At 35.7% G+C, this 25,817-nt stretch overlaps 1 protein-coding gene across 3 annotated transcripts in view; it reads right to left on the reverse strand.

Moving 5' to 3' along the window:
• PPARG (peroxisome proliferator-activated receptor gamma) overlaps positions 1-25,817 on the reverse strand; it is a 106,756-nt gene that overhangs the window by 43,617 nt on the left and 37,322 nt on the right. The window contains exons 1-2 of one of the 3 annotated variants that reach the window (XM_005870041.2): positions 19,559-19,740; positions 1,245-1,472 (exon numbers count right to left, since the gene is read on the reverse strand). In XM_005870041.2, the coding sequence (XP_005870103.1) occupies positions 1,245-1,472; positions 19,559-19,640 (310 nt within the window). In that variant the 5' untranslated portion in view covers positions 19,641-19,740. Of the gene's footprint in view, positions 1-1,244; positions 1,473-13,584; positions 13,609-19,558; positions 19,741-25,817 lie in introns of those variants that run through there. The other 2 variants (XM_014542743.1, XM_014542742.1) reach the window with 2 other exon arrangements.

Consider the following 25,817-nt stretch of genomic DNA (forward strand, 5'->3'; position numbering starts at 1 on the left):
TGGGCAAGTCATAACATCTTTGAGCTTCAAATGTATAAATAAAACTGGGAAGGGAATTAAGCCTGTGGTTCTATGACCCTCCAGCACCCCATATACTAGTATAGTATTTGAGACAATCAAGGTTATTTTACTATGTAATATGCTGTACTTGGCATTTTCACAATATTAAATTGTGTATTTTAATTTCAATGTTGCATTTTAGAAATATTTTTAAACCACTCTTGCAAAAGACACACAGAAGGAACATAAAAAATAAGAGACCAGGTTACCATCAGTGTTGAGTCAGAAAAGGTGGTTTGTAAAATGATCTTTGATAGAGAGTGAAACAACCTATGGAAATTAAGGACTACTTTCCCACTGGTTAAGAATAGGGCTATTAAATTTCCGTATTAGGCTCTAACTGAAAACCACACATATTAATATAACCAAGTATATTATTTATCTTAAAAAAACACACTAGAAATACAGGAAGTTCTTATTGTCAAGTAATGGTTACCAATTACATAGTGGTGGCTTTGGGAAACCAGCATATCAGTACACAAAGAGATAAAAATCAAGGAAATAGCATCACAGAAATTTGTTTTCTCAAAAAGTGCAGTTTTAATTTTTCTTGAGTCTGATGTTTCGATGTGAATTGAGTTAATGGTATGAAGATTTATCAATAGACCAACTTGTCAAAATTTAAATTTGTGTTATTTATAAAATAACCTTAATTGTCTCAAATACTATATGTTGTCTGTTAGAGCTTTAGTATTACGGGTGTTGGAGGGTCACAGAACCACAGGCTTAATTCCCTTACCAGTTCAGGTTTCAGTGTAAGCTTCTCAAATGGCAGAATTAGAAAAAATTGGATTATAATTTAGTAATTTGGTGATAATAAGGTAGCACACTGTTACTTATTAACTTATAAGTATTCAAAAGAATTCAAAGTTTGGGTGATGGACTCTTAGCCTGATATATACCTGGCAATATAATCATACTGGGTAATGCTCCTAAGAAGAACCAAAAAAGAAAAAAAGAGGAGAGAAAGGAAGAAGGGACAAAGGAAAGAATGATCTGGGGGATTAACACACTGCCTTCCTTTCTGGTATATCGTAAATACCTAATATTTTATGGATATGTGGATGAATAGATTAATGGTAAATGTCTTCTCTATAGAGTTTTAGTCTCTGGAGCACTTACTCCAGTGTTATTGAATCCAATGCTAGTCTTAGTACTCTGAAAAGTGAAAATAAACATCATACTTTGGTAATCTTGGAGCTTCAGGTCATACTTATAATCAGCCACCATTGGGTCAGCTCTTGCAAATGGAATGTCTTCATAGTGTGGAGTGGAAATACTGGAGAAATCAACAGTGGTGAAGGGCTTGATGTCAAAGGCGTGGGAGTGGTCATCCATTACGGAAAGATCCACGGAGCTGATTCCAAAGTTGGTGGGCCAAAATGGCATCTCTGTGTCAACCATTGTAATTTCTGAAATGGAAAAAAAGCATAGCTATGAAGTTGGTCCTGGAGGACAGAGCAATCCTCTAAAGATATGTAGAAAGGGAACTGAAAGAATGTTTGGTAATGTGATTTCATCTGGAGAAGAGAACACAACCACCTTCTTAGTGCTGCCCAATATGTTTTATTAAAGGAAGTCATCGCTTAGCTGGATATCACAGTGGAGAACCCTGTAACAGTATCAACATGTATAGTGTACTCCATGAAAATGTCCTACAGACAGCCCTGCCCTCATTATCTTCTACAGAAGGTCATCAATCAAGTCTGTTGATTTTTAAAGAGCATAGAGTTCTGGGATAAATTTACTTTCTTGAAATTAGAGATCCTAAATAGTTTTCTCTTTAGGATGAAAATTTTGCTTTTCTATTCATGTTTATAATGTTTTTGTGCGACAGAAAGTTGGTATATTAAATTTAGATAAGAATTTATTCTTTCCCAGCCTGCGTGGCTCAGTGGTTGAGTGTCGACCTATGAACCAGGAGGTCACTGTTCGATTCCCAGTCAGGGCACATGCCTGGGTTGCAGGCTCGACTCCCAGTGTGGGGTGTGAAGGAGGCAGCTGATCTATGATTCTCTCTCATCACTGATATTTCTCTTTCTCTCTTCCTGTCCCTTCCTCTCTGAAATCAATAAAAATATATATACATAAATAATTTATTCTTTAACTGTATTATAACATAATTTTATTCTTAAAAGTAACACCAAAATGAATCTTTTAAAAAAGAGAAATCCCTTCTGTGCTATGAAAACACTCAAATATTTATGTTTTCTGTGTATACAGTTTTCCTTAAAGAGGAGAAAGCATTCCCCATATTGAGAACAGAGAGGTTAGAGATATGTGAAACATATTTGAATATCAATGAGGGAATGTTAAAATGAGACTCTGGCCCAGAATTCATTTTAAACCACCCCCAAGACAAAACAAAAATGAAAACAAGGAAACATTTAAAAAAACAACAACACAAAGATAAAAACACTGATATGGATTCTAAGGCCACAGAATAACTTGTTTCATGAGTTGCCTGCTTAAGATGCCACATGCATTTTTCTAAATATGTTTTGTGGTCACAGTAAGTGAAATAAAACCCTCAGAGATTTTGGTTCTAAGTATTTAATGTGGATTTGTGAGTGATTCAAGTGGGTAAACTTTAAACCTTTACACAATGGGAACCTGTCTGACTTGGTTTACCTGAAACCCGTTCACTATTAAAGTTGTGCCAAAAAAGCAGTCACAAGTATTTTATTTATTTATTTATTTATTTATGTATGTATGTATGTATGTATGTATGTGTTTATTTTTTTTTGTTAATCCTTACCTAAGGTGAGGATATTTTTTCATTAATCTTTTTAAAGAGAGTGGGAGGAAAGAGGGAGAGAGAGAGAGAGAGAGAGAGAGAGAGAGAGAGAGAGAGAGAAAGAGAGAAATATTGATATGTGAGAAAGACTCATCGATTGGTTGCCTCCTACATGCTGCCCTGGGGCCAGAGATCATGTGAATTGTGCCTGAAGGATCTGCCTGCAACCGAAATACATGCCCTTGACTGGAATCCAACCTGGGACCCTTCAGTCCTTGGGCTGACACTCTATCCACTGAGGTGAGGGCAGTCACAAGTATTTTAAATGTTAACTCCTTGGTCAAAAATACCAGTAGAGAGGTGTGGGAATTTGAGATTGCTGTTAGAGGCAAAGAAATGAATTGCTCAAAAATTCTAGGGCACCTGAAATCATATGCTTACCTGTCTTATTTGCAATTATATACCTATCTCCTAGCAAAGAGCTTGCTTGGCTCATGGTAGGTTCTTAAACATTTATTTTTAAATACTAAATGAATTGATGGAATATTAGCATAAAAGGTAGGAAAAGAGGAAAACAAACTAATATTTGAGTACCTTGCACATAAAAGACGAATTCTACCTTTTACTTCATGTAACCCAAGATATTATCCCCACTTAGAGACAGGTAGGCTAGGACTACAAAGTACAGTGACTTGTCCAGTGTCCAACAGCTAGTAAGTAGAGAATTCAAACTCAAGACTGACCCAGAAACCCTGTTCTGTATATATTCTCTCATTGATGAAAATAGTTTATGCAGGAAGAGCTGTTCTCCTAAGGATATCTGGGAATGGGTGTCTTGTATTTTCCCAGCAAGCAGAGAGCTAAGGAATTCACTCTCAAAGGCTGAGTTCTGCATGAGGTTAAAGATTCCAGTTGTGGTCTTCATAAGAAAAACAAAGTGCCTTGAAAACACAAATGAGGAGCCTAGTCCTGTGAATGTGCTTCAGTGGCTCCATGAGGAATCATTAGGCACAGTTTGGGTTCACATTCTGAATATCTACATAAATAAGTACCCAAACAACCTTAAGTTATCTGTGTTACAATGTAAACACTACACAACAAAAAGAGGAATGTGCACTGGTGATAGCTTGAAGGTCATGCTGGGTCTCAATGACATCTAGTCAAAAGTTTATGCTCTCAATGACAGGGGCACCCATCAAACTGAATTCTTTGTCTCAAAATATATCTAGTCCTGCCCAGTGTGGCTCAGTTAGTTGAGTGTTGTCCCATGCATAGAAAGGTTGCTGGTTCAATTCCTGGTCAGGGCACATACCTAGGTTGCAGGTTTGATCCCTGGTCAGGTCGCATATGAGAAGCAACTGCACCATGTTTCTCTCTCACTTCAATGTTTCTCTCTCTCTAAAATTAAAAAAAAAAAAGCCCAGCCGGTGTTGCTCAGTGGTTTAGCATTCACCTATGACTCAGGAGATCAGGGTTCGATTCCTGGTCAGGGCACATGCCTGGTTTTCGGGCTCGATCCCCACTGTGGGACATGCAGGAGGCAGCCGATCAATGATTCTTTCGAATCATTGATATTTCTATCTCTCTTTCCCTCTTCCTCTCTCTGAAATCAATAAAATACATCTAAACCTACCTAACCTAAGCCATTCCATTTACTTTGCCTATCTCCTCAGCAGGCTTATTTCACATTTTTCTTAGTATAAATTACTTTCATATCTAAATATATCTCTCTTGTTTCAACTGCACTATCCATAAAAGTTGGTTTATCAACTACTTCTCATTATACTTATTGTAAACAAAATAAAGGTTCACTAAGTGAGTTAAAGGTACTGTATATGCCTCTGTATGAACACTGGGAAATAAAAATAAGGATGCAAAAATATCTGTGTTGCAAGAAAAATTAGTTGCTCATCATTTTACTGGTTTAGTTTTGTTTCACTTTTTTTTTTAAATCCTCACTGGAGGATATGTTTATTGATTTGAGAGGGAGATAGAGAGACTTTGATGTGAAAGAGAAACATCAATCCATTGCCTCCCATACGCGCCACAACCTAGGTATGTGCTCTGGCAGGAAATTGAACCTGCAATCATTTTTGGTGCACAGGACAATGCCCCAACCAGCTGAGCTACCGAGCTGGGGCTTTTTTCACTTTCAATGTGACTTCAGTGACTCCCTGTCAACCAAAGCCATGCTTCTTAATACAGGAATCATATCCTTATGGGTCATGGATTTTAATGAAAAGTTTGGGGAAAATTTTAATCTTAAAATGCCCACTTATGCATAAATGAATAGAATCAAATTCATGTTATTTTAAAGATATAATATGAAACTCCTAAAAAATTGTACTTGTATATTTCATGAACACATGATTTAAAAAATATATATTTTTATTGATGATTTCAGAGAGGAAGGGAGAGGGAGAGAGATAGAAACATCAATGATGAGAAAGAATCATTGATTGGCTGCCTTCTGCATGCCCCCCCTACTGGGGATCAAGCCCACAACCTGGACATATGCCCTTGACTGGAATCGAACCCAGGACCCTTCAGTTCGTAGGCCGACGCTCTATCCACTGAGCCAAACCAGCTAGGGCTTTAAAAAATAATAGACTTTTCCTGGCTGGTGTGGCTTAGTTGGTAGGAGCGTTGTCCCCATACACGGAACGGTCGTGGGTTCGATTCCCAGTCAGGGTACATATCTAGGTTGCTGGTTTGATCCTTAGCCTCAGTTGGGGCACATGCCAGAGGTTTCAGTCTCTCTCTCTCTCTCTCTCTCTCTCTCTCTCTCTCTCTCCCCCTCCCTCCCTGCCATTCTCCCTCTCTTTCTAAAAATCAATGAAAATGTCCTTGGGTGAGGATTTAAAGATAAAAAAGATTTTATTTTTGAGTGATTTTAGGCTTACATAAAAATTGAACAGAAAGTACAGAGTTCCCATATACTCTTTCCCCTTTCTCCCTTCCCTTCACCCCCGAAACTCACAATTTCCCCTATTATTAACTTGGATTTCCCCTATTATTAACACTTGCATTAGTGTGATACACTTGTTACTAATTGATGAACCAATATTGATACATTATTATTAACTAAGGTCCACAGTTTATATTAGGGTTTACTTTCTGTGTTGCACATTCTATGGGTTTTGACCAAAGCATGTCATGTACCCACCATTACAGTATCATACAGAATAGTTTCATTGTCCACCTATTCATTCCCACCCCAAGAATGCTATGTTTTTGCTGTCCTCTTCTACTAAGGGCATATCAGTGGGAAAGCAGGAGAAGCTGTGACCTACATAATAAATTAAAATGTCCTGGCTTGGCATTCAAGGCGCTCCCTGACATGGCCTTGACTTAATTTTTTCACTAGTGATCTTTTCCCCTAGTGATCCCACCCCTCACTCCCATTCTCGTTGCAGCCTGTGGTTGGTTAGGCATATTCTACTCTGACCACGTTCAACATGCTCTTCATTTTCTAGTCTGTTCATCTTTGTTCATGCTGAGGCTGCTCTATCTTCTTCCCATCCTCACTGCTGCACTTCACAATCTGTCTTTCCAACAATAGTGGGAAATCCCATAATAGTCCAAATGCTACTTTCTCCATGAAACCTTCCATAAATGCTCCAACCTAAAAATACTCTCCATTTTCTGTATTCCCACAGCATTTTGTACTTGTCTTTTAACTCTGATATAATTATTTGGATAAATATCTCCACCATTCAATTTCAAGTTCTGGAGCAAAAGGACAGTGTCTTACTATTCTGTTTTCCCTTTAGTCCTATGCACAGTTGTTTACTAAATGCTTGCCAATTGAATGAGCATATTTTATAGAGAAAAGTAGATAAGTATTCATTTTTTTTCTGTGAAAATGGAATAAAGGTACTTTCTCAATGGTTTAGTTTTGCTAAGACTTAAGCTCCCCAGAAAAGATGGTAATCTTCAATATTATAAATAAAATACAATTTAAGCTAAAATCCTTCCCCTCCACAATGTATACTCAGTTTTTCTTTTCTTTTTTTTGATAATTGCAGGAGGAAGATTAGGGTCCTACAAAGTTTGTTTGCTTTTTCTATGTAGAAAAGACAAAGTAAGAAAGAAAAACAGCTTTCTTGTTCGTTTCTATGAAAACATATTACTCAAATACATATTTTCCCTCCCCTTTCCTTCTCCCTGTCCTCTTATTCTAGGACATCTTGACCTAAACAATATTATTTCATGGACCATGTTTACTGGGAGGCACAGTGGTTCCCTAGACATTTTATTTTATTTTGACTTAGAGATGGATCCAGGGAGCCTGCTTCTAATTTGGTCTCTAGAAAACATAAGCTACTGTTTCTGCCAAGCTGTAAGTTGAGTAGGTGTTTTTTGTTACTCCATGCAATTACCCATGAAAGAATAAATTAGCGAAATATTAGGATGAACAACAGCCCTTCTCAGGGATAAGTAACAGTGTCTTAACTTTCCAGCTGGGTGACAGGAGTGTGTTGCATCAGGGTGTATCTATCAATTTCACAACCTTCAGTGTGTTTCAAGAAGGCCAAAGTCTCTAGGCAGACATTGTGAGGAAGGACATGAATATGTGACCTTTATCTTAGACCTTCAAACTTGGCTTTAAACTATATAATAGTCAGTGAGCAGACTTTACACAATATTCCAAAGTACAAAGCACTTCAAACAAAAATACAACCAATATGCAAAAATAAAGTAACTTCTCTTATCTGAAAGGCAGCATTATTTGGGAGTATGGAAGCAGCAGGTCAGAAAAGATGCTAGATTATAAAATCAAGCACCAGAACTATCTAATTTCCCTTTGGTGTTTTATGCTGTCCCTTATGAAAAGAAAAACTTCTGTTAGAATATCTGGGGAAATGCTGCATGTCCTTAACACATTAAGCGCCCAGCCTGTTTTGTCTTCGGGACGGAAAGTATAGTGTGAGTTATCGGTGACTGACAGGGCGCTTAACGTGTTAATAATTATATTAGCTAATATTAATAGAACCCCAAATCTTTGCTAAGTATTGTGCTAAGTACAGCATTTGAATCATCCCATTTAATCTTCACAACATCCCTAAGAGGTAGGTACACTTATAATTTTCTTTAAAGAAGAGGAAACTAAGGCACAGATTTGGAAGTAAGTAATTTGTCCAAGAACACAGTTACTAAATTGTAGAACTGGGTTACCTACCCAGATGATTTAAAACTTCAAGGCTGCACACTTAACTTTCTAAACTGAATACATTTGATGTGTCAGGTACAGGAGGCTGGGATGTACTTTGAAGAATAATTCTCAAATAAAAGCTTCATTAGACAGATGTGTTAAGCTGTGCAACAATAATAGGTGCCAGAAAAAAGCCTTTCATATATTCTCTAAAACTTAGTGGTCTTGTTGGAAGTGCCCTTTCAGAGACCATAAATAACTTTTCATTTTTTTTATTTTGTAAATATATATATTTTATTGATTTTTTACAGAGAGGAAGGGAGAGAGATAGAGAGCCAGAAACATCAATGAGAGAGAAACATCGATCAGCTGCCTCCTGCACACCTCCCACTGGGGATGTGCCCGCAACCAAGGTACATGCCCTTGACTGGAATCGAACCTGGGACCCTTCAGTCCACAGGCCGACGCTTATCCACTGAGCCAAACTGGGTAGGCAATAAATGACTTTTTAAAATATCTTCTTATTTGTTTCAGTTTGATACCTTAGAACTCGTAAATATAGTTCCAACTTATTTATCCAGCCCCTCCTTATTGATTCATGAAAATCATTTTGCAGTGTAAATTGATCTCAGAATTTTTAAATTCTTCTCCCATTTTAAGAGCTGCTATCCAGAGACAAAAATCATCCTGAAATATTAGAGCAGAAACGGCCTTTTTGAGATAACCTAAATTCCTCATTTGACAGATGAAGAAAAGGAGGCAGAGTGATTTGCCCACAGTTGGTTAGAGGCTGATTAAGAATCCAGGTTTTCTGTCTCCTGTATCTAGCAGAGGGCCAGACACTGAATAAGTCCTCAATAAATATAATTATTGGTAACAGTGGTCATTTTTGCACTTATTAATAACCAAAGTACTAGAATCATGTAAAAGGTGGACTAAAAGCCTCCAATGCTACCACTAGGGGACAGGAAGAGGAAGAAACACCAGTATAGTCCCATTGTTCAAACAGGACTACGCCTAAAACAGATGTCCTGTTTTAAAGGCCTCTGGAAAAGGAGAGTACACAGCTTCTCTTGGTTACTTATTCCATTGCTTAATTGCTCTTTTGTAGCCAGGAAAGTCTAAGTCTTATCTGGCATTTCCCCAACTGTGTTATACATATGTTAATGATGTTCCTTTTAAAATAATTAAAAAGAAAAAAATTCTGGTGGGCAAGTAAATTTAGGAAATGCTAGTCAAGTAAGGTTAAATAGGTTTACTGTGGGACTTCTTAGACTAATAATTCATGAGAAAATACAAGAGAGGAGAGGGCACAGTATGCAATATTTGAGAAGTTTAACATTTGATGGAATACAGTTTGTGAAATAATCGTCTAACCTATGTTGCAGTTTGTAACTTTTTTCGTTTCCTAAACATACAGTTATCATCCTTTGCATGTTTGCCCTTTACCATATGTACCTGTTTCTCTTGTATGGCCACATGCTGTTTAGATAGCTTGCCTAATCCACTCCTGAGATATCAGGAGACAAGATGACAGGATCATGCCCTCCTCCATTTCTTCTTCCTTAGCTGGAAATGCATGTCCTCTTGCTCCCTATAGTTAAGCTTGCTTCTTCTGCTGAAACTATCTTTACATGTTTCTAAAGGGAGATTTACTATTCATAACCTAATTAAGATGCAGGCCCAATCTGTTGAACAGTTAGTTGCTCTGGTTTAGCAGAAAATCCCTACTTTGCCTGCTAGCACATGAAGAATAGTGCTTAGGTCAGAAAAAAGGAACTGGAATGTTTCCTCCTGGCTAGCTCCCTCTTCACATTTTGGTTTTGGCTTTGCAGTGATAGGGGAATAAAAATGAGAGAAGGGAGACTGAATGGAAAGGGAAAAAAATAAAAAGAATGCTCCAGAAGTTTGTAACTAGTCAAAAAAGAGGAAACCATTAAAGATCTGCCAAAGTATTGTTTCTCTTTGGTGTGTCCACCTCTCAAACATTGTAAAAGACCTCCTGCAACCAGGATGGGTGGGAGGTTTTAAATAATGCTTTACTACTGAAGCACCTCTAATAGCTTGAAATTATCATAGAAGGGAAAGGCACTATCTTACTTAGAGCTTTTTAGTCTGGCAAAATTATGCGATACACTATGCTTCTGTTTCTTCTTTTGTTTTCAATTTACTCTGCCAAGCACTGTTAATGAGAAGACAATGGTCGTAGCGAAACAAACACTAAGAACAAAAGTGTCAAAACAGATGTAGCCAGATGGCTAGTGGTTATTGGCCCATTTTTTGTTTTTTAACAAGTAATACTACGTATTATCTTAAAACATTTTACAATGTGATATTAAAATGTCCAGAGTAAACATTTTTCATATTTTAGAACTTCCTCCTGAGCTATTATAGCATTACCAAAAATATTCTATATTAAAGCATTTGATATAACTTGACTCTCATTCATGATTTTAAAAAAACAAACTTCTTAACTGGGAAGGAAAGGGAACTTCATTAATCTGATAGGGAATATCTATAAAAAACAAACAAAATACCTAAAGTAGCAATCATGTATGATGCTAAAATATTTAAAGCTTTCCTTCTGAAATCAGGAATAACAATATATTGGAAATCCTATCTAATACAACAGGGGAAAAGAGACATGAGGGTTAGAAAAGAAAAAAGAAAAATAATATTATTCACACATGATGTGATTGTATAAAAAACATTGCAGTTAAGAGAATTTAGCAAAGTTGCTGTAAAGAGGGTCAATATTTAAAAATCAATTGTGTAAGCCAACAACAAATAAAAATGACATTTATCTGTCAGTCCGCAAGCTGATGCTCTATCCACTGAGCCAAACCAGTTAGGGCAAAAATGACATTTTAAAAATTAATTGTGTAAGCCAACAACAAATAAAAATGACATTTAAAAATGATCTTTACAATAACATTAAACCTCAAATACCCGGGGGAAAACATCTACCAAAATATGTGTAAGATCTCTACACTGAAAACTCAAAAGTATTATTGAAAAAAATGAAAGAATATTTAAATATACCATGTTCACAGATTGGAAGACTCATTATTGTAACGCTGTCAATTCTCTCTACATTTATCTATAGGTTCAGAAAAAATTTATTCAATATCCTACCATTTTTGTGTGAAAATTGACATGCTGAGTCTAAATTTCTATGGAAATTCAAAGGACCAAAAATAGCCAAGGCAACTTTAAAGAGAAAAACAATGCTGGAGGACTCTACTACCAGATATTAAGCCCAATTATAAAGCTACAGTAATTAAGACAACATATTAATTTGTGCAAAAATAGAAAAAATAGACCAATGCAACAGAAGAGCAAGTCCAGAATCAATCCAACAGTTACATAGGCATCTAGTTTATGACAAAAATGCCACTTCAGTGTACTGGGGAAAAGATGATCTTGTCAATAAATGGATCAACAATCTATTTTAAAAACCTTGCTTCTTAGAAGAATTATCATTATATTTTATTATGGTGTTTCTCTTTTTAAAAGCTTTCCCTGTTTCACTTTCTTTGGAATTTTTATTTCTTAATATCTTAATCTCAATTTATGCTCATTCAGTAATATAAAATCAAAACCATTTCAAATCAAGATACCCAATTGTTTAATACTATGTTCAAGGTATTTTTTAGGCTTCACAAGAAATACATTACAATTATAGTTCTTGATCTTTAGAAGTTACCAAGGTGAAAGATGTTTAATAAAAGTATAGAGATCAAAGTAGTGATAGAAACAATAAGTGCTCTAGAAATGGGGAGGAGGAGGAGACTAACGTGTTCTGAAATAATTGAGAATAACTTCATGGTAGATATGGCTTTTGAATTATGAGGGCCCAGTGGGATGATTAGGATTTGAATTATTATTGATAAAAATATTATAAGAAAAAGATACTTGTCTCTATCATCCAGCATGCCCCTTATATTACCTGATAACAACGTAAGTGATAACAAATAAGTGAATATAATATCAAAGATGAATAGATTTTACATAGGACATACACTCGCAAATTGAATTGGTTTATCCTGGGTCAATTATTTGTATCATGTAATTGACTAGAGATGTGGCCTGTATCAATGACAAAGATTTCTATGTAACTCTGGCCATACTTATGTCCAATGCACACTTTTGGTTCTTATTAGCATCATATTTTAGTCAACTAAGCAAACTTGCCCAGACATCTAATATAACAGGCCTACAATTAAAAAACACACACACACACTAAAATAAAGGCAGAGTTTTATGTAAAGTACAAGACAATAGCAAAATAATATCCAATGATCTTACATTAAAAATATTTAATTGCTAATGCAAGCAAAAACATAAGAGCAATAAATATTTTACGTTTTCCAAAAGAAGTGACTTAATTAAAAGAAGCAAGGGGAGCCATTGTGTTCACATGCCCAGAACATCTGAAAAATACTAGAACTCTTGTTCTATTACTAAGTTTTGCCATTGGCTCTTTGCCAAAATAAGAAATTAAACCTTTCATTCTTCTGGAACTATGATTAATAATATATATCAGATAATATCTAAATGTTTTGAAAAATGCTAAGGAAAAGATTATAAGAGGGTAAACAATAAGTCTGATAATAGAAGACTTTAGAAAGCATGGATAATAAAAACCTGTATTATCCCAAAGTGGTAACTTAGATTTTAAGTGTGTGAAGACAAAATTAACATTTGTTAGGCACCTATTACATATCAGGTATAGCTCTAAGTGCTTTAAATGTTGAATATTAGTTAGTAATTAAATAAGTTATTTTTCTTAGCACTGTTAGAAAATTAGTCTCTTGGAAATTTAAATGAATACTAGAAGTTCAAAAAAGTAGGCAGACTTATACACCCCTATGTTCATAGCAGCACAGTTTACAATAGCTAAGATTTGGAAACAGCCTAAGTGCCCATCAGCAGATGAGTGGATTAGAAAACTGTGGTACATCTACACAATGGAATTCTACGCTGCTGTAAAAAAGAAGGAATTCTTACCATTTGCAACAGCATGGACAGAACTAGAGAGCATTATGCTAAGCATAATAAGCCAGTCAGAGAAAGATAAATATCACATGATCTCACTCATTTGTGGAATATAATGAACAACATAAACTGATGAACAAAAATAGAGCCAGAGATATAGAAGCATCAAACAGACTGTACAACCTATGAGGGAAAGCAGGGAGTGAGGGGGTAAAAGATCAACCAAAGGACTTGTATGCATGCATATGAGCAAAACCAATGGGCACAGACAGTAGGGGGCTGAGGGCTTGTGCTTGGGGGTGGGGGTGGCAGGGGAGAGGTCAATGGGGGAAAAAGGAGACTCATGTAATACTTTAAACAATAAAGAATTTTTTTAAAAAAGTAGGCAGACTTGCAGAAGAAGCCAGGCATTTGGATAATTCGCAAATTTATGACATTCAAATTAACATTTGAAAGATACTCAACTAATGATATTCAAACCAATGAAAGGGCATGGTGCAAATAACTGTAAGCAATAGGTAATTCAAGATATGTTTGTACCTGTGTTTAGCATATTTAGTATTGTTTGTTTGTTTATATTAGCATTGGTTTTAGACTAGTATTTAGTTTACACTAAACTTTTGTTTGTACTTACTAAATACATTCCAGTGCTTGACCTCAGGAGCTGCCAAGGTAAAGCAGGAGATCAGCTTTGTATTAGTAAGTCAACAAAAGCTTATTAGATACCTATTATGTGTTAGATCAGCCATTTCCAACTGGTGTGCAGCAAGAATTTTTAAAACATGCAATACCCTGACTATTTAGTCAGAAGCACTGACCTCTTTTCCTTTAGACTGTCAAATAAAAATACAACAGCCAACACAACAATAGCCATCCAGTGTGAATGGATCAAAATTATACCTATATTCTTTGTGAGATTGGCAAAAAATATAGCATATTTTTAGGTGTACTGCATAGTAATTAGTTTATGTGTGCCATGAGATGAAAAAGGTTGAAAATTGCTGTGTTAGATATTTGTGAAATAATGAAGAGAATAAAACCTGGGTCTTACCCTCAGTTGACTACATAATTTAGCCTAGGGAACATATAAAACAGAAAATAATATCAGGTATTTCTCTAATTAAGGGCTAAATAATGTGATACAGACCAAAAAGGTTAGAGAATTTTATTATTTCACTTTAACAACTATTAATGAGCCCTGCTATTCATAGAGTATGTTCTAGGCATTTGGTATATACCAGTGGGGAAGCAAAGTGGGCAAAGATCTCTACCCTCATGGGGTTGATATGCTAGTGGGATAAAGTGGACAATAAACAATAAATGCAATAAATAAATAAATACATTATAGGGTATTTTAGAAATAAAGTGTAGAGCAGGGGGAGGGGAAGGGCAGTGGGGAGAATAGATAATTCAATAGGGGGTCAAGGTAGTCCTCCCTAGAAGGTAAGATCTGAGCAAAAATGAAAAGGAGCTGAGAGAGTCAGCTAAGAGGCCAGAAGAAGCAAAAGCACTAAGGCAAGGAGCATGTGTGGAATGTTGGAAGAACAGCAAGGAGGCCAGTGTGGTGGGAACAGAGTGAGTAAAGGGCAGATAGATACAAGAGGGGATGGAGAAGTGACTGGGTGGGGTGGGAGCTGTGGGGCAGACGGGGGCTTTTGTTATAAGTGACGTGGGGAGCCACTGCAGGGTTTTGAGCAGAATGACTTACTTTTTAAAATAATCCCTCTGGATGGTGGGCTGAGACAAGGCTATTGGGAGACAAGGGCAGAGGCAGGAAAACCTCTTGAGAGATTGGGATAGCAATCCAGGCTTGGATCAGGGTGGTGGCAGTGGAAGGAGGATAGGAGATATATTCTGGACATACTTTCAGTTTGTAGGAGAGGGACAGCATCAACGGTAGTGTATTCAGAGAATGCTTCACAGCATAGACATTACTTGAACTTGACCTTGAAGGACAGGGAGGATTTGAAAAGATGGAAGAATTAGGAAGGGCTTTCCAGAATGTGATAGGCTTGGTGGCCACAGTGAATATGGCTTATTCTTGGGATAATGAAATTAATTCTATTAAATCCCAGGCCAATCACTAGGGTTTTTAGGGAAATAAGATGATAAAGTAGAACCAGATTATAAAGTGCTTTGAAAGCCAGGCAAAGGTGTTTAGACTTCAGTATCCACTATAGTAGGTACTCATTACTTATTAGAAGGCTGTTTTTTTAGGACCACTTATTTTGCAAATTGGATTGGCTGGCTGAGAGTTTCCTACTTAGAAGGTCAGCTAAAAGCCATACAGAAATCCTGGCATGAAGTAGTGAGGGATAATTCACATGTAGGTAATTAGCAGCTGACTGTTTTAAGTTTACTTTATAATGCAAGCAATTCCCCACTGTGGGAATCTCAATCTTGTGCTGCCAATCCCTTATTCAAACAAAAATTACACGAGTCTAAAAAACTGTGTACTCAAACAGCCATGTGATCTTAATTCGAGGTTGTAGAGTTGGATTGCAGTTACTATCAGGTACATGTGCAATTCCTGTGTCTCTAATTTAGTCAGAGGTGCAAACTCTGCCTACAAAAAAGGGTAATCTGGTAGAGGTTTATAGAAACTTAGCTCCATTCAAATGAGTCTGACTCATTCTCTATCACATATTTTCACAAATATTCAACACTAGCAGATGAACAGGAAGCATTTGCTGGACAACTTTCTAATGCCCAATTTAAGGGCATCTAAAGGTACCTTAAGTAACAGAAACCTTGTGTCACTTTTGTTGATCTAATACAATGAAGAAATTTGCTTAGCTCACATTTTCTCTGAAGCAAAGAATATGTACCTTACAAAGAGGTATGATGATTTTAGAATTTCCTCGAGGTGATCTTACTCAAGTTATAAGTGAGAATGCTGACAAAGATAGTAACCTATGAAAACCTCTTTCAAATGTATAAAAATTATTTTTATTTAATGACTCATGCACCTTAATTAACAGTTTAAATGGATAATTGCTGTCAGATAGTTTTCAAGACAAGTTGTATTCCTGAGGGCTGGTAGGGGAAAATAATTTTTTAAAAATGCTGTGTCTTCTTGTAAGCATCTAATATAAATAACATTTGTTTTGATTATTTCCTATAATTCATAATTTGGAGGAAATAACAAGAGAAATGACCATGTTTCAAAATAAGAGATTCTCAGAGTCTAGAAATCTACCAAATCTCTAAGTCCTGGTGACCAGAAGAGAGATTTGAATAGTTAAATCAGAAATAAATGATAAAACTAGAGCCATACTAAAAAAAAAATTAATATGGACAACAGTAAAATTCTAGAAAAAGGCCCTCAATTATTATTACATGTTAGATTATGAAATTCAGGGTGGTGTCAATAACCTAACTTTTCATCATATAGAGAACATTATAATGGAAGACAATTTTTCAATGTTTCTGAGGAGAAAACATGTAATTATCACTCTCATTTAGGCTCCAAAAATAATTTCAACTTTTGGAAATTCAATCTTTTCATAGACAAATGTTAATGAAAGTGGGAGGTAATTCCTCCATTAAAAAAATAAGACATAAAGATGCTTTCTTTAATTTTGATCATTTCCTTATTAACACATTCATGGGAAGTTATGCAGAAACCTCATTTCATTCAAAACTGCCACTTATTTTGGTGCATAAAGGATTCTGCAGTCCCCTCCACCCCCATATTCCTTAAAATACTTCAAATTTAGGCATTTAGGAAGATTATAAGTCTTCTATCCACAAGTGATTAATACTACAAGGCCAAAACAATAAACTCTATATATGGCTTCAGATGTTCTTTCATAAATATTGTGTCATTTAATCCTCACAATAACCCTGTATTTTCTATTAATTATGTGTGGAAATGGAGGGCAGAGAGAATAAGTGATTTGCTCAAATTCACACAGAAAGTATGTGGCCAAGACAAGGTTGGGGTGGTTACATCCTCTGATACTACATTGGTCCCTTCAAACTTCTGGTCCCTTGGAACTTCTGGAAAGGTGAACACTTTGGTCAATTACCAAAATGGTTCCAAGTATACAGTTGCCTGGAGTCACATGGACACAGTTTAAGTTTCCCTCAGTAAAAAATGATGGGCAATCAATCATTTACTCCTATCTCAGGAGAGACTCTCGTTTCAAGAATCATCTATTGCAGCATTTGTCATGTCTCTAAGGCATATTTCCATTGCTCAATCAGCTCCAAAGGACAAGTGTGTCATCATCTTTCAATGCTCTGGTGCAACAACTTAAAATTAGAGAATTCACATAGGACTAAGTCTGGCACTGAAAGCAGAAGGCATATTCAGCTTGAGTTTGTGGAAGCTTCCCTTCAATCTTGCCAATTTTTACTAGTGGAAGTGATTTCAGAGCCATCATGGGGTTACTTGGGGTTGCCTGAGAAGATCATGATGAAAACAGAAAGGGGAATAAGATAAAGTGGGTCACAATGATCATGGAGCCCAGAAAAAAGTGGAAAAGTCCTTTTTGGGCATAATGGCTACATAGAGTTTTTAATATCATGAATATGACCACTCCAGCTGGACATCTGGGTCATTCACACTCAATGAACCACTGTTTTCTTCAATAGCAGGACCCAGCTACTTGTAACAACTCCCAATTCCATCTTGTCTATGATGAGGAAGAAGGAACATCAACATTAATTACTGTGTCTAGACCAAATACCTATTCTCTACAGTGTTTCATCTTTGCTGGACTCAAATAGTTAATAATAATCATATTCCCAATTTATTTTCAAGTTTGTCTGTTTTAGCAAAGGTAGAATAAGTATTTCATGGTAATCTATAAAATACAATAGAAGTTAACCACAGGTCTTTGACCTTTAGGACCTCATATTTTTAACACAAAAACACTATGAATAAGAAGTAATCAGATTCCATATAAATAAAGAGTTAAATTATTGGTACAATATATAATTTCTTAATTGTAATCATTCTATTCTGTACCATGTTAGTTAGGAAGAAAAGTATTGGGTTATTCTCTGGGAGGAGATTTGAGACTCAAAAAAAAAAAAATTAAATCCAGGGCAAATTCAAGGCACAAAAATAAAGAGATTTGTATAGAATGAAAACTAACTTAAACTATCCCTCACCACAAATAGTACTTGTTCCCCAGTTAAAGCTAAAATATTTGTTGCACTGCACTGTGGACATATTAATTTCAAACAGACAAAACTATCAAATTTTGACACAAGAACTGTTTCACAGTATAGCTAGGCCATTCTGCCCTGATACCAACTAAATCAATAACTGGAGAAAGATAGCAATAATTTTATGGCTTGCAGAAAAATAGAATAACAGACTTTCATATCATATAATGAAACTAAGCTTCTTTTTAAGAGGTTCAGATGAGAGAAATATACATTGGGTCAAATCATACAATAAAATTAAATAGTATTTCAGGAAATATTTAAAACTATTTTTTAGAAAGCATGATGTTTTAAAAAATTGCGATTGATACGTTTAAACTTCCGGCTTCCAGAAAAATTAAAATGTTAAATTGTAAAGCCATAATTTCAAGAATTACATGACTTAATTTTTATATTTTAGCACTTATATTGTAAAACATGAATCACACTAGTTAACCCAATCTATTTTTAGCATCTAGGAGAAAAAACACACACAAATAGAAATGAATACAAAACAGTACAAAACAGAAGAAGCTGTGGTAAGAAACTCCAGTAGGAGGTACAGAAAGGAAGAACTCTGCTGTATACCTGAAAATAATATAATATTGAATGTCAACTGTAATAAAAAAACATTAAAATGGAAAAATAGGTTAAAAAAGGGAAGAACTTACATTTTGCAAAATCCAAGAAAGAAATGTTGAAAAATGGGATATCTATTTGAATCATATATATACACATGTGTGTGTATGTAAACATAAAAATTAGTCCCTTATTTAGCATGAAATAGACATTTAGAGACCTCATTTTCTTTATGTGTAAAATGAGATGCTTAGAATAGACATACTGCAAGGTCCCCACAATCTATTCTACAGTGCATAAGGATCTATGCTAGGTAACCTAAGAAATATAAAGAAGTATTTAACTCTGTCCCACACCCTGGAAGCTTACAATTCTTTGGGAGAGATTAAAATGTACACATAAATATATAGATTTCAAAGTGGAATAAAAACATGCTGAGAGGGCTTTAAAAGGAATGAAAATACTATAAGAGGAATAAAAACTGCTGTGAGAAATATCTAACATATAAGAGTAAAATAGGGAAAAAAGTGACTCTTCAGGTAGTCTAAAAAGACCTTAAATATTTTTGGCAAACATATAAATCCAGGAAATAAAATGAATAGCTCTTTTTATATAAATCTACCTTTAATGCTTAAAATTCAAGAAATGGGAGCCATGCACAGAGATAAAATATAAATTAGTTTAGTTTTCTTTTTAAAGTTCTGAATATTCTTATAAGTAAACACTATAGCAGCAAACTAAGCATTAAAATACTGCACTATACACATAACAGAATTATAACAAATATAACTTAGAAAACAAACTACAAGAGCAATTTTAACCTTCTATAAATGCCCAAAGTACCCCACAGCCATATCTGGAATGGACTTTACCTTGTGAAGTGCTTGCAGACAGTGTACCAGCGAAGGAATCACTTTCTGGGTCAATAAGAGAATCTCCCAGAGTTTCACCCATAACAGCATGGAATAGGAATTGGTGTAATTAACACTGATATTTTGTCTATTTCTTGCAAAAGACCAATCCGTTAAAAGAAAAAGACTTGTGGTAGTAGAACTTGTGAACACACCAATGAGTCAGGACATCAGTTTCCAAATATTCGGGAGAGGTGGGAATAAACACACAAAGAACTAGGCCTGAATTGGCTGGCACTATTCTGTTAGAGAGCCAGCTGTGACAAAATGTTGTGTCATAATTTTGTTCACTGCTTTGGCAAGACTTGGTACATTACAAGGAAAACATTGCCACACTGTCTCGCCAGTGACCCACATGTTTAGTGTCTTATGAGGGGCGCGAGCTGTACAGTATTTAGAACTATCAGAGCAAAGAGACTGTTCAATATTCAATTGCTCCTTTTTAAAAAAATATATTTTTATTGATTTCAGAGAGGAAGAGAGAGGGAGAGAGATAGAAACATCAATGAAGAGAGAGAATCATTGATCGGCTGCCTCCTGCACGCCCCCTGTTGGGAATCAAGCCCACAACCTGGCATGTGCCCTTGACTGAAATCAAACCCGGGACCCTTCAGTTCGCAGGCCGATGCTCTATCCATTGAGCCAAACCGGCTAGGGCTCAAATGCTTCTTAAATGGAAAACTTAAAATCTCTGTCCAGATAAACTTACTTGGACAAAGTTTTTTTCTCGCTACCCACCCCTGGTTGAACCTCTATTCATCTTATCTGGAAACAAATTTTAATTTAAACATGTATTCATATTTTAAAATTTACTATCAGCATTCTACTGAAATGTTATATGCTAAGGTATTTATTCTACTACTTTACAAAGCCCCAAATGATACTGACTGCTATCCAAATTCTATAAAATTAAACAGTTGAGAGAATGAAAGTAGGGACTAATAGGTTTAGATTTTTTAATATCAGGTTTTCTTTTAAAAAACTTGATTATTAAGTTTATCCATCAACAGCAGTGCAGCAATGTTGCATCAGTTGATGTTTAAAGGACAAATACCATGTCATAATGAAAAAAGTGGAGCTCTCTCTGAGAAGAATAGTGCGTTACCAGGAAAAAAATAGACTTACACTGATAGGTTGGCAAGGAATGTGGTCAGTTTTGTAATCAGGAAAAAGCTGGCTTCTTGCTCAAGACCTTTGCCCTTTTTGGCAAGAGGAGACACTAGCTGTGCCAAAATTCAATGTGGGAGCTGGTCTCCTCTTGTCACTTAAGTGGCTTAATAGAATTGCAGTGACTTGTGGATTTAAAAAGCTATCCCACATAGGGCAATATATCAGATGGCAATAATTCTCTGAATTACACTTATCCCAATTTCCCCAAGTGGAATAAATATATATCTGATTAATCTACATTGATTAACTAGTTGTCCTGCAAGGGGACTAGCAAAAGTTTCCTTGTCAATCACAGAGAAACGGCTTGGTGGGAAAACACTTAGTGGATCTCAATAGCATAGAATAAAATGGACAGTTGGGCAATTACATCATTATTTTAAGCCCCCAAAATCTCTATAAGGGAAATCAAGTTAAAGATCCAAATGACTGAGGTAATTCTCGTTGTACAGAATACGTTGTATAGAACTATATTCAACTTGAATTCTCAATAACAGAGTTTCTCCTTCCCTCTCAATGGTGGGAAATTTACTTATATTATAGACACAATGACATAATATTTAAAGGTGTAATTAAATTTAGGATTCTTGATTGACTTTATGATAGATCAAAATAAACGATTAAAGTCAAGAGCACTTTTCTTCTTGTTAATAAAACAGAACAACAATTTAAGCCCCATTCTGCTTACAGATATTCCTACTCAATGTCCCAAGATGTGTTTTCCTACTAAGTCTTATTCCTATTAAGTGGCAGTGTCTCACCCAATTCCAGATCACCACTTCATTCCTGACCTCAGATTCCAGTCTCTCCAATTTTTAAAAAGTGGCATGTTTATTAAAATGTTAAAATTATGCCAGATTATAAGAATGATAAAATTGGCAGATTGATACCATTTTAGTAAGAGAAACTCTTTAGAGTCAAACATTTTGTTAATAAAATGAGAAAATGAGGCCCCCAAATGACAAGTAAATTCTCCAGGTTAAACAGTCAGGTAGTGACAGGGTTTAAACTAGAATCTAGGTTGTTAGGCCTCTAATTTTCAGGCCAGTCTACTACTGGCCGTCACCAACTTTTACTCTTAGAAATGTCTAAATCACCTCTTTTAATAAACCAGGCATCATGGGAATAGAGTATTAGGTGAGTAAAGGGAAAAATATGTTAACTCTTTCAAGGAATATCAATGAATAACTGCGTTATTCAGTTTTTAATACCCACTGATACTGGGAGTGAGGGTGGGGTGTTTGAGGAGTCTCTCACTACCCTTCTTCCTCTTATCCCTACATCTGCTCAGTTAGAATGTAGCTCATTCATGCCACATAATTCTACCTGAAGACCCTAGTTTTGTTTCAGAGGTTAATAGTATTACCTGGTTTTCAAATTCTGTAGCACTCTCTGTAATTTGAGCAATACACAGATTCATTCTTTTTAACTACCATCAAAGGGACCAATTTCTGGACTCTTCACCTACTGTTACTTCTATTCTCTCTTTTTTTCCTTCTCAGACTGCACTTGTCACATTGTCATTCCTTCTCCTCCCAGACTACATTACTTGAAAGCAAAAACCTGTCCATACTTTTATTTGTTCAACAAATATTTATTGATAATATATCACAATATATTGGCAGGCATTGAGCTAGATCTGGCCTGATGAAAAAAATGTGTTCTTATCTTGTGTAGTTCAAAAATAGTGAATAAACAAAAATTATAATTTTGATAAACATAGAGCCTGGCACATAGCAGGCTAAAGAAATATCTAAACTTTTGACAGCATGTACAAATCAAGCAATCTAAGAAGCACCCCAAGTTACTAAAAATACTTATACAATGTGGATTGTTTAATCATATTTTATGTTAGTGATAATATTTTATCCTAGCATACTATACCGCTAGATTACTTAAGAAATAACTTGCTCACATGAACATTAAAATGGACAAGATTAATTGAGCCTAATAAATTGAATCTAATTATACATCTGTTTTGTCCTTATATATTGAAGACATATTTTATTTTACAGCTATCCATTTATTCATTCCTCAAATATTCATCAAATACCTGCTGAGTTCCAGGTATTATTTTAGGCATAGGAGATAAATACATTAATGAGCCAAGATTTCTATCCTCAATGAATTCACATTTAACCATATTAGTAAAAATTATCTAAAATTAAAAGAAGGATCTTTTAACTTACTTAACTTTGAAGATCAATTAGCATGCATTGATATCAGAAATAATACATTTGCTTAATTAAAGTTATTAATATCAATGGACAATATATGGTCACCAGAAAACTTATGAGAGTTTGACATGCTTGTGAATATCTCTATCTTCATGGCCTTAAGGTTCCTCAGTGTCTTTATTATATTAATATCTGAAGGATATTATAATATGATCCATAAAGAGCATGCTGGTGAGTTGCACTGCAATGTAAGGTCTTGGAGCTTTAGACGTAGAAGCTTTGTATATCAATTGGTTATCAGCACTTTGCATCTGAATGATACCTTTACATAGAAGTCTATTGCTTTTCACTCTATGGAAAACTTTTTTTTTTTTTTAAATCCTCACCGGAGGATATGTTTCCATTGATTTTTAGAAAGTGGCGGGGGGGGGGGGGGAGAGACACAGAGAGAGAAACATTGATGTGAGAGAGACCCCTCGATTGATTGTTTCCTTACGTGCCTGACCAGAACTTGGGATCAAGTCTGCAACCCAGGTACATGCCCTTGACCGGAATCGAACCTGGGACCCTTCAGTCTGTAGGCCGACGCTCTATCCACTGAGCCAAACTGGCTAGGGCTATGGAAAACTCTTAAAGAATAGTCTTTGGTAATTTCACAGAGTGAAGAGTGGTATAAGACCATCTTCCTCAGGTACTACCCACTAAAACTAACTCAACTTCTATTGAGGGATGTAGGGCTTTGTGTAATGTAGAGGTTGAGATGGTCATTTCTCCTTGGACTTTGGAGACCAAAGTGGTATGGATGTGGTTGTGGGTACAGTACAGTCTCAGCAAGAGAAAAAAAATGGGGCTAATTAGGAATGATTATAAGAGGAGGATAAAGAGCTTATTTAACTCTATCACAGTTTATGACTGCTGAAAGCAATGGACAGTTTGGTATATGAAAAGGCTACTCTTCAATATTTAATCTTCAATATTACTTTATGGAACCTATCTTTGACCAAAAAAATCTGAATATTACTCTGCCAAAAAAATCCCAAAATTTTAGTTCATTGAGAAGAAGGCAACTAGACCGGTGATTTTCAACCTTTTTCATCTCATGGCACACATGAACTAATTACTAAAATTCTGTGCCACACCAAAAAATATATCTTTTTTGCCAATTTGACAAAAAAAAATAGGTATATTTTTTATTCATTCAAACTGGATAGCTATTATTGTGTTGGCTCTTGTCCTGTCATTATTTTATTTGACAATCTAAGGGAAAAGAGGTCAGTACCCCAGACTAAATAGTCAGGTATCACATGTTTTAAAAATTCTTGCAGGACACCGGTTGAAAATTGCTGAACTAGACTAATAACAGTTAAGAATGATTAATATCAAAAAGAGGTCTAAACATTTATAGTTAATAAAATCATAGAATTATATCTGTATAAGGTTTTAAAAGCATTATTCAGTGTTTAGAATGATTTGCATCAAATTCCCCAGGAAATAGATTATTAAATATTTTCTGTGTTGCATTACTCTTGAAACCTTGCTTTTTTTTTGGCTATAGATTAAACTTGGGTTTCATTTTCTAGATTGAATTCAAATTTTAAAAACTGCTCTCTTCTATTTTATGTAAAATAAGCTATTAATATCAGTATAGAATAGTGTTTATAGTATTCTTTTCTTTTGCTATAATCTCATTTTAAAAGTTGCATTTCATGTCAAAGTGCCAAGAACACTTAAACTAGCTCCTAAAAGGTGAGGAACTCCTTGAGAAAACAATATCTAATACCTCTTTATATCCCTGGAGCCTAGCACAGAGTTCCTGGTTGGCATAAAATATGTTTATTGTTTTTGTTGGTGATGAGAATGATGAAAGAACAGCTGCTTGCCCCATATGTCTCACATGTATCATTCAAGGAGGAGTTTAGAGACCTAATGAACTGAGCACAGCATCAATTTTCTTCTTGTTCCAATAAGACTTAAATTTCCGCCGAAACCGGTTTGGCTCAGTGGATAGAGCGTCGGCCTGCGGACTGAAGGGTCCCAGGTTCGATTCCGGTCAAGGGCATGTACCTGGGTTGCGGGCACATCCCCAGTAGATGTGCAGGAGGCAGCTGATCGATGTTTCTCTCTCATCGATGTTTCTAACTCTCTATCTCTCTCCTTTCCTCTCTGTAAAAAATCAATAAAATATATTTTAAAAAAAAAGACTTAAATTTCCTGATGGTACTCTAAAGGAAGCCAGCTAATTCCTAACAACTAGAATGACTACCTAAAGTTCACTTCTCCCCCTACCTAGAACTGCTGCTTTTTCCTAGTGCAATGAAAGTTGGCTCAGAACCTCATCTTTTAATGGTAGTTGCATCAATTCAGAGTTTCCTCATAGTCACAGGAGACACGTCATGGAAGAAATGACATTCCAATGGGACACTCGCCTTTTAGAAGAACAAATAATCCTGTATCATGTAAATCAATCACAACCATCACAGCAAGCTGGGTATTCCCATAGGAAGAGACAAAGGAAAGTTGTCTTTAAATACATGTCATTTTCTTTTCTTTTTAAAAATATATTTTTATTTATTTCAGAGAGGAAGGAAGAAGGAGAGAGATAGAAACATCCTTGATGAGAGAGTATCATTGATCGGCTGCCTCCTGCACGCCCCCCACTGGGGATCCAGCCCACAACCTGGGCATGTGCCCTTGACGGGAATCAAACCTGGGACCTTTCAGTTCACAGGCTGACGCTCTATCCACTGAGCCAAACTGGCTAGGGCCATGTCATTTCTTTAAAAAAAAATTTTTTTAAATTGCTTTCACAGAGGAAGGGAGAGGGGAGAGAGAGAGAGAGAGAGAGAGAGAGAGAGAGAGAGAGAGAGAGAGAGAGA

This window comes from Myotis brandtii, unplaced genomic scaffold, assembly GCF_000412655.1.
Source record: "Myotis brandtii unplaced genomic scaffold, ASM41265v1 scaffold312, whole genome shotgun sequence".
In the NCBI taxonomy this organism is placed as follows: Eukaryota; Metazoa; Chordata; class Mammalia; order Chiroptera; family Vespertilionidae; genus Myotis; species Myotis brandtii.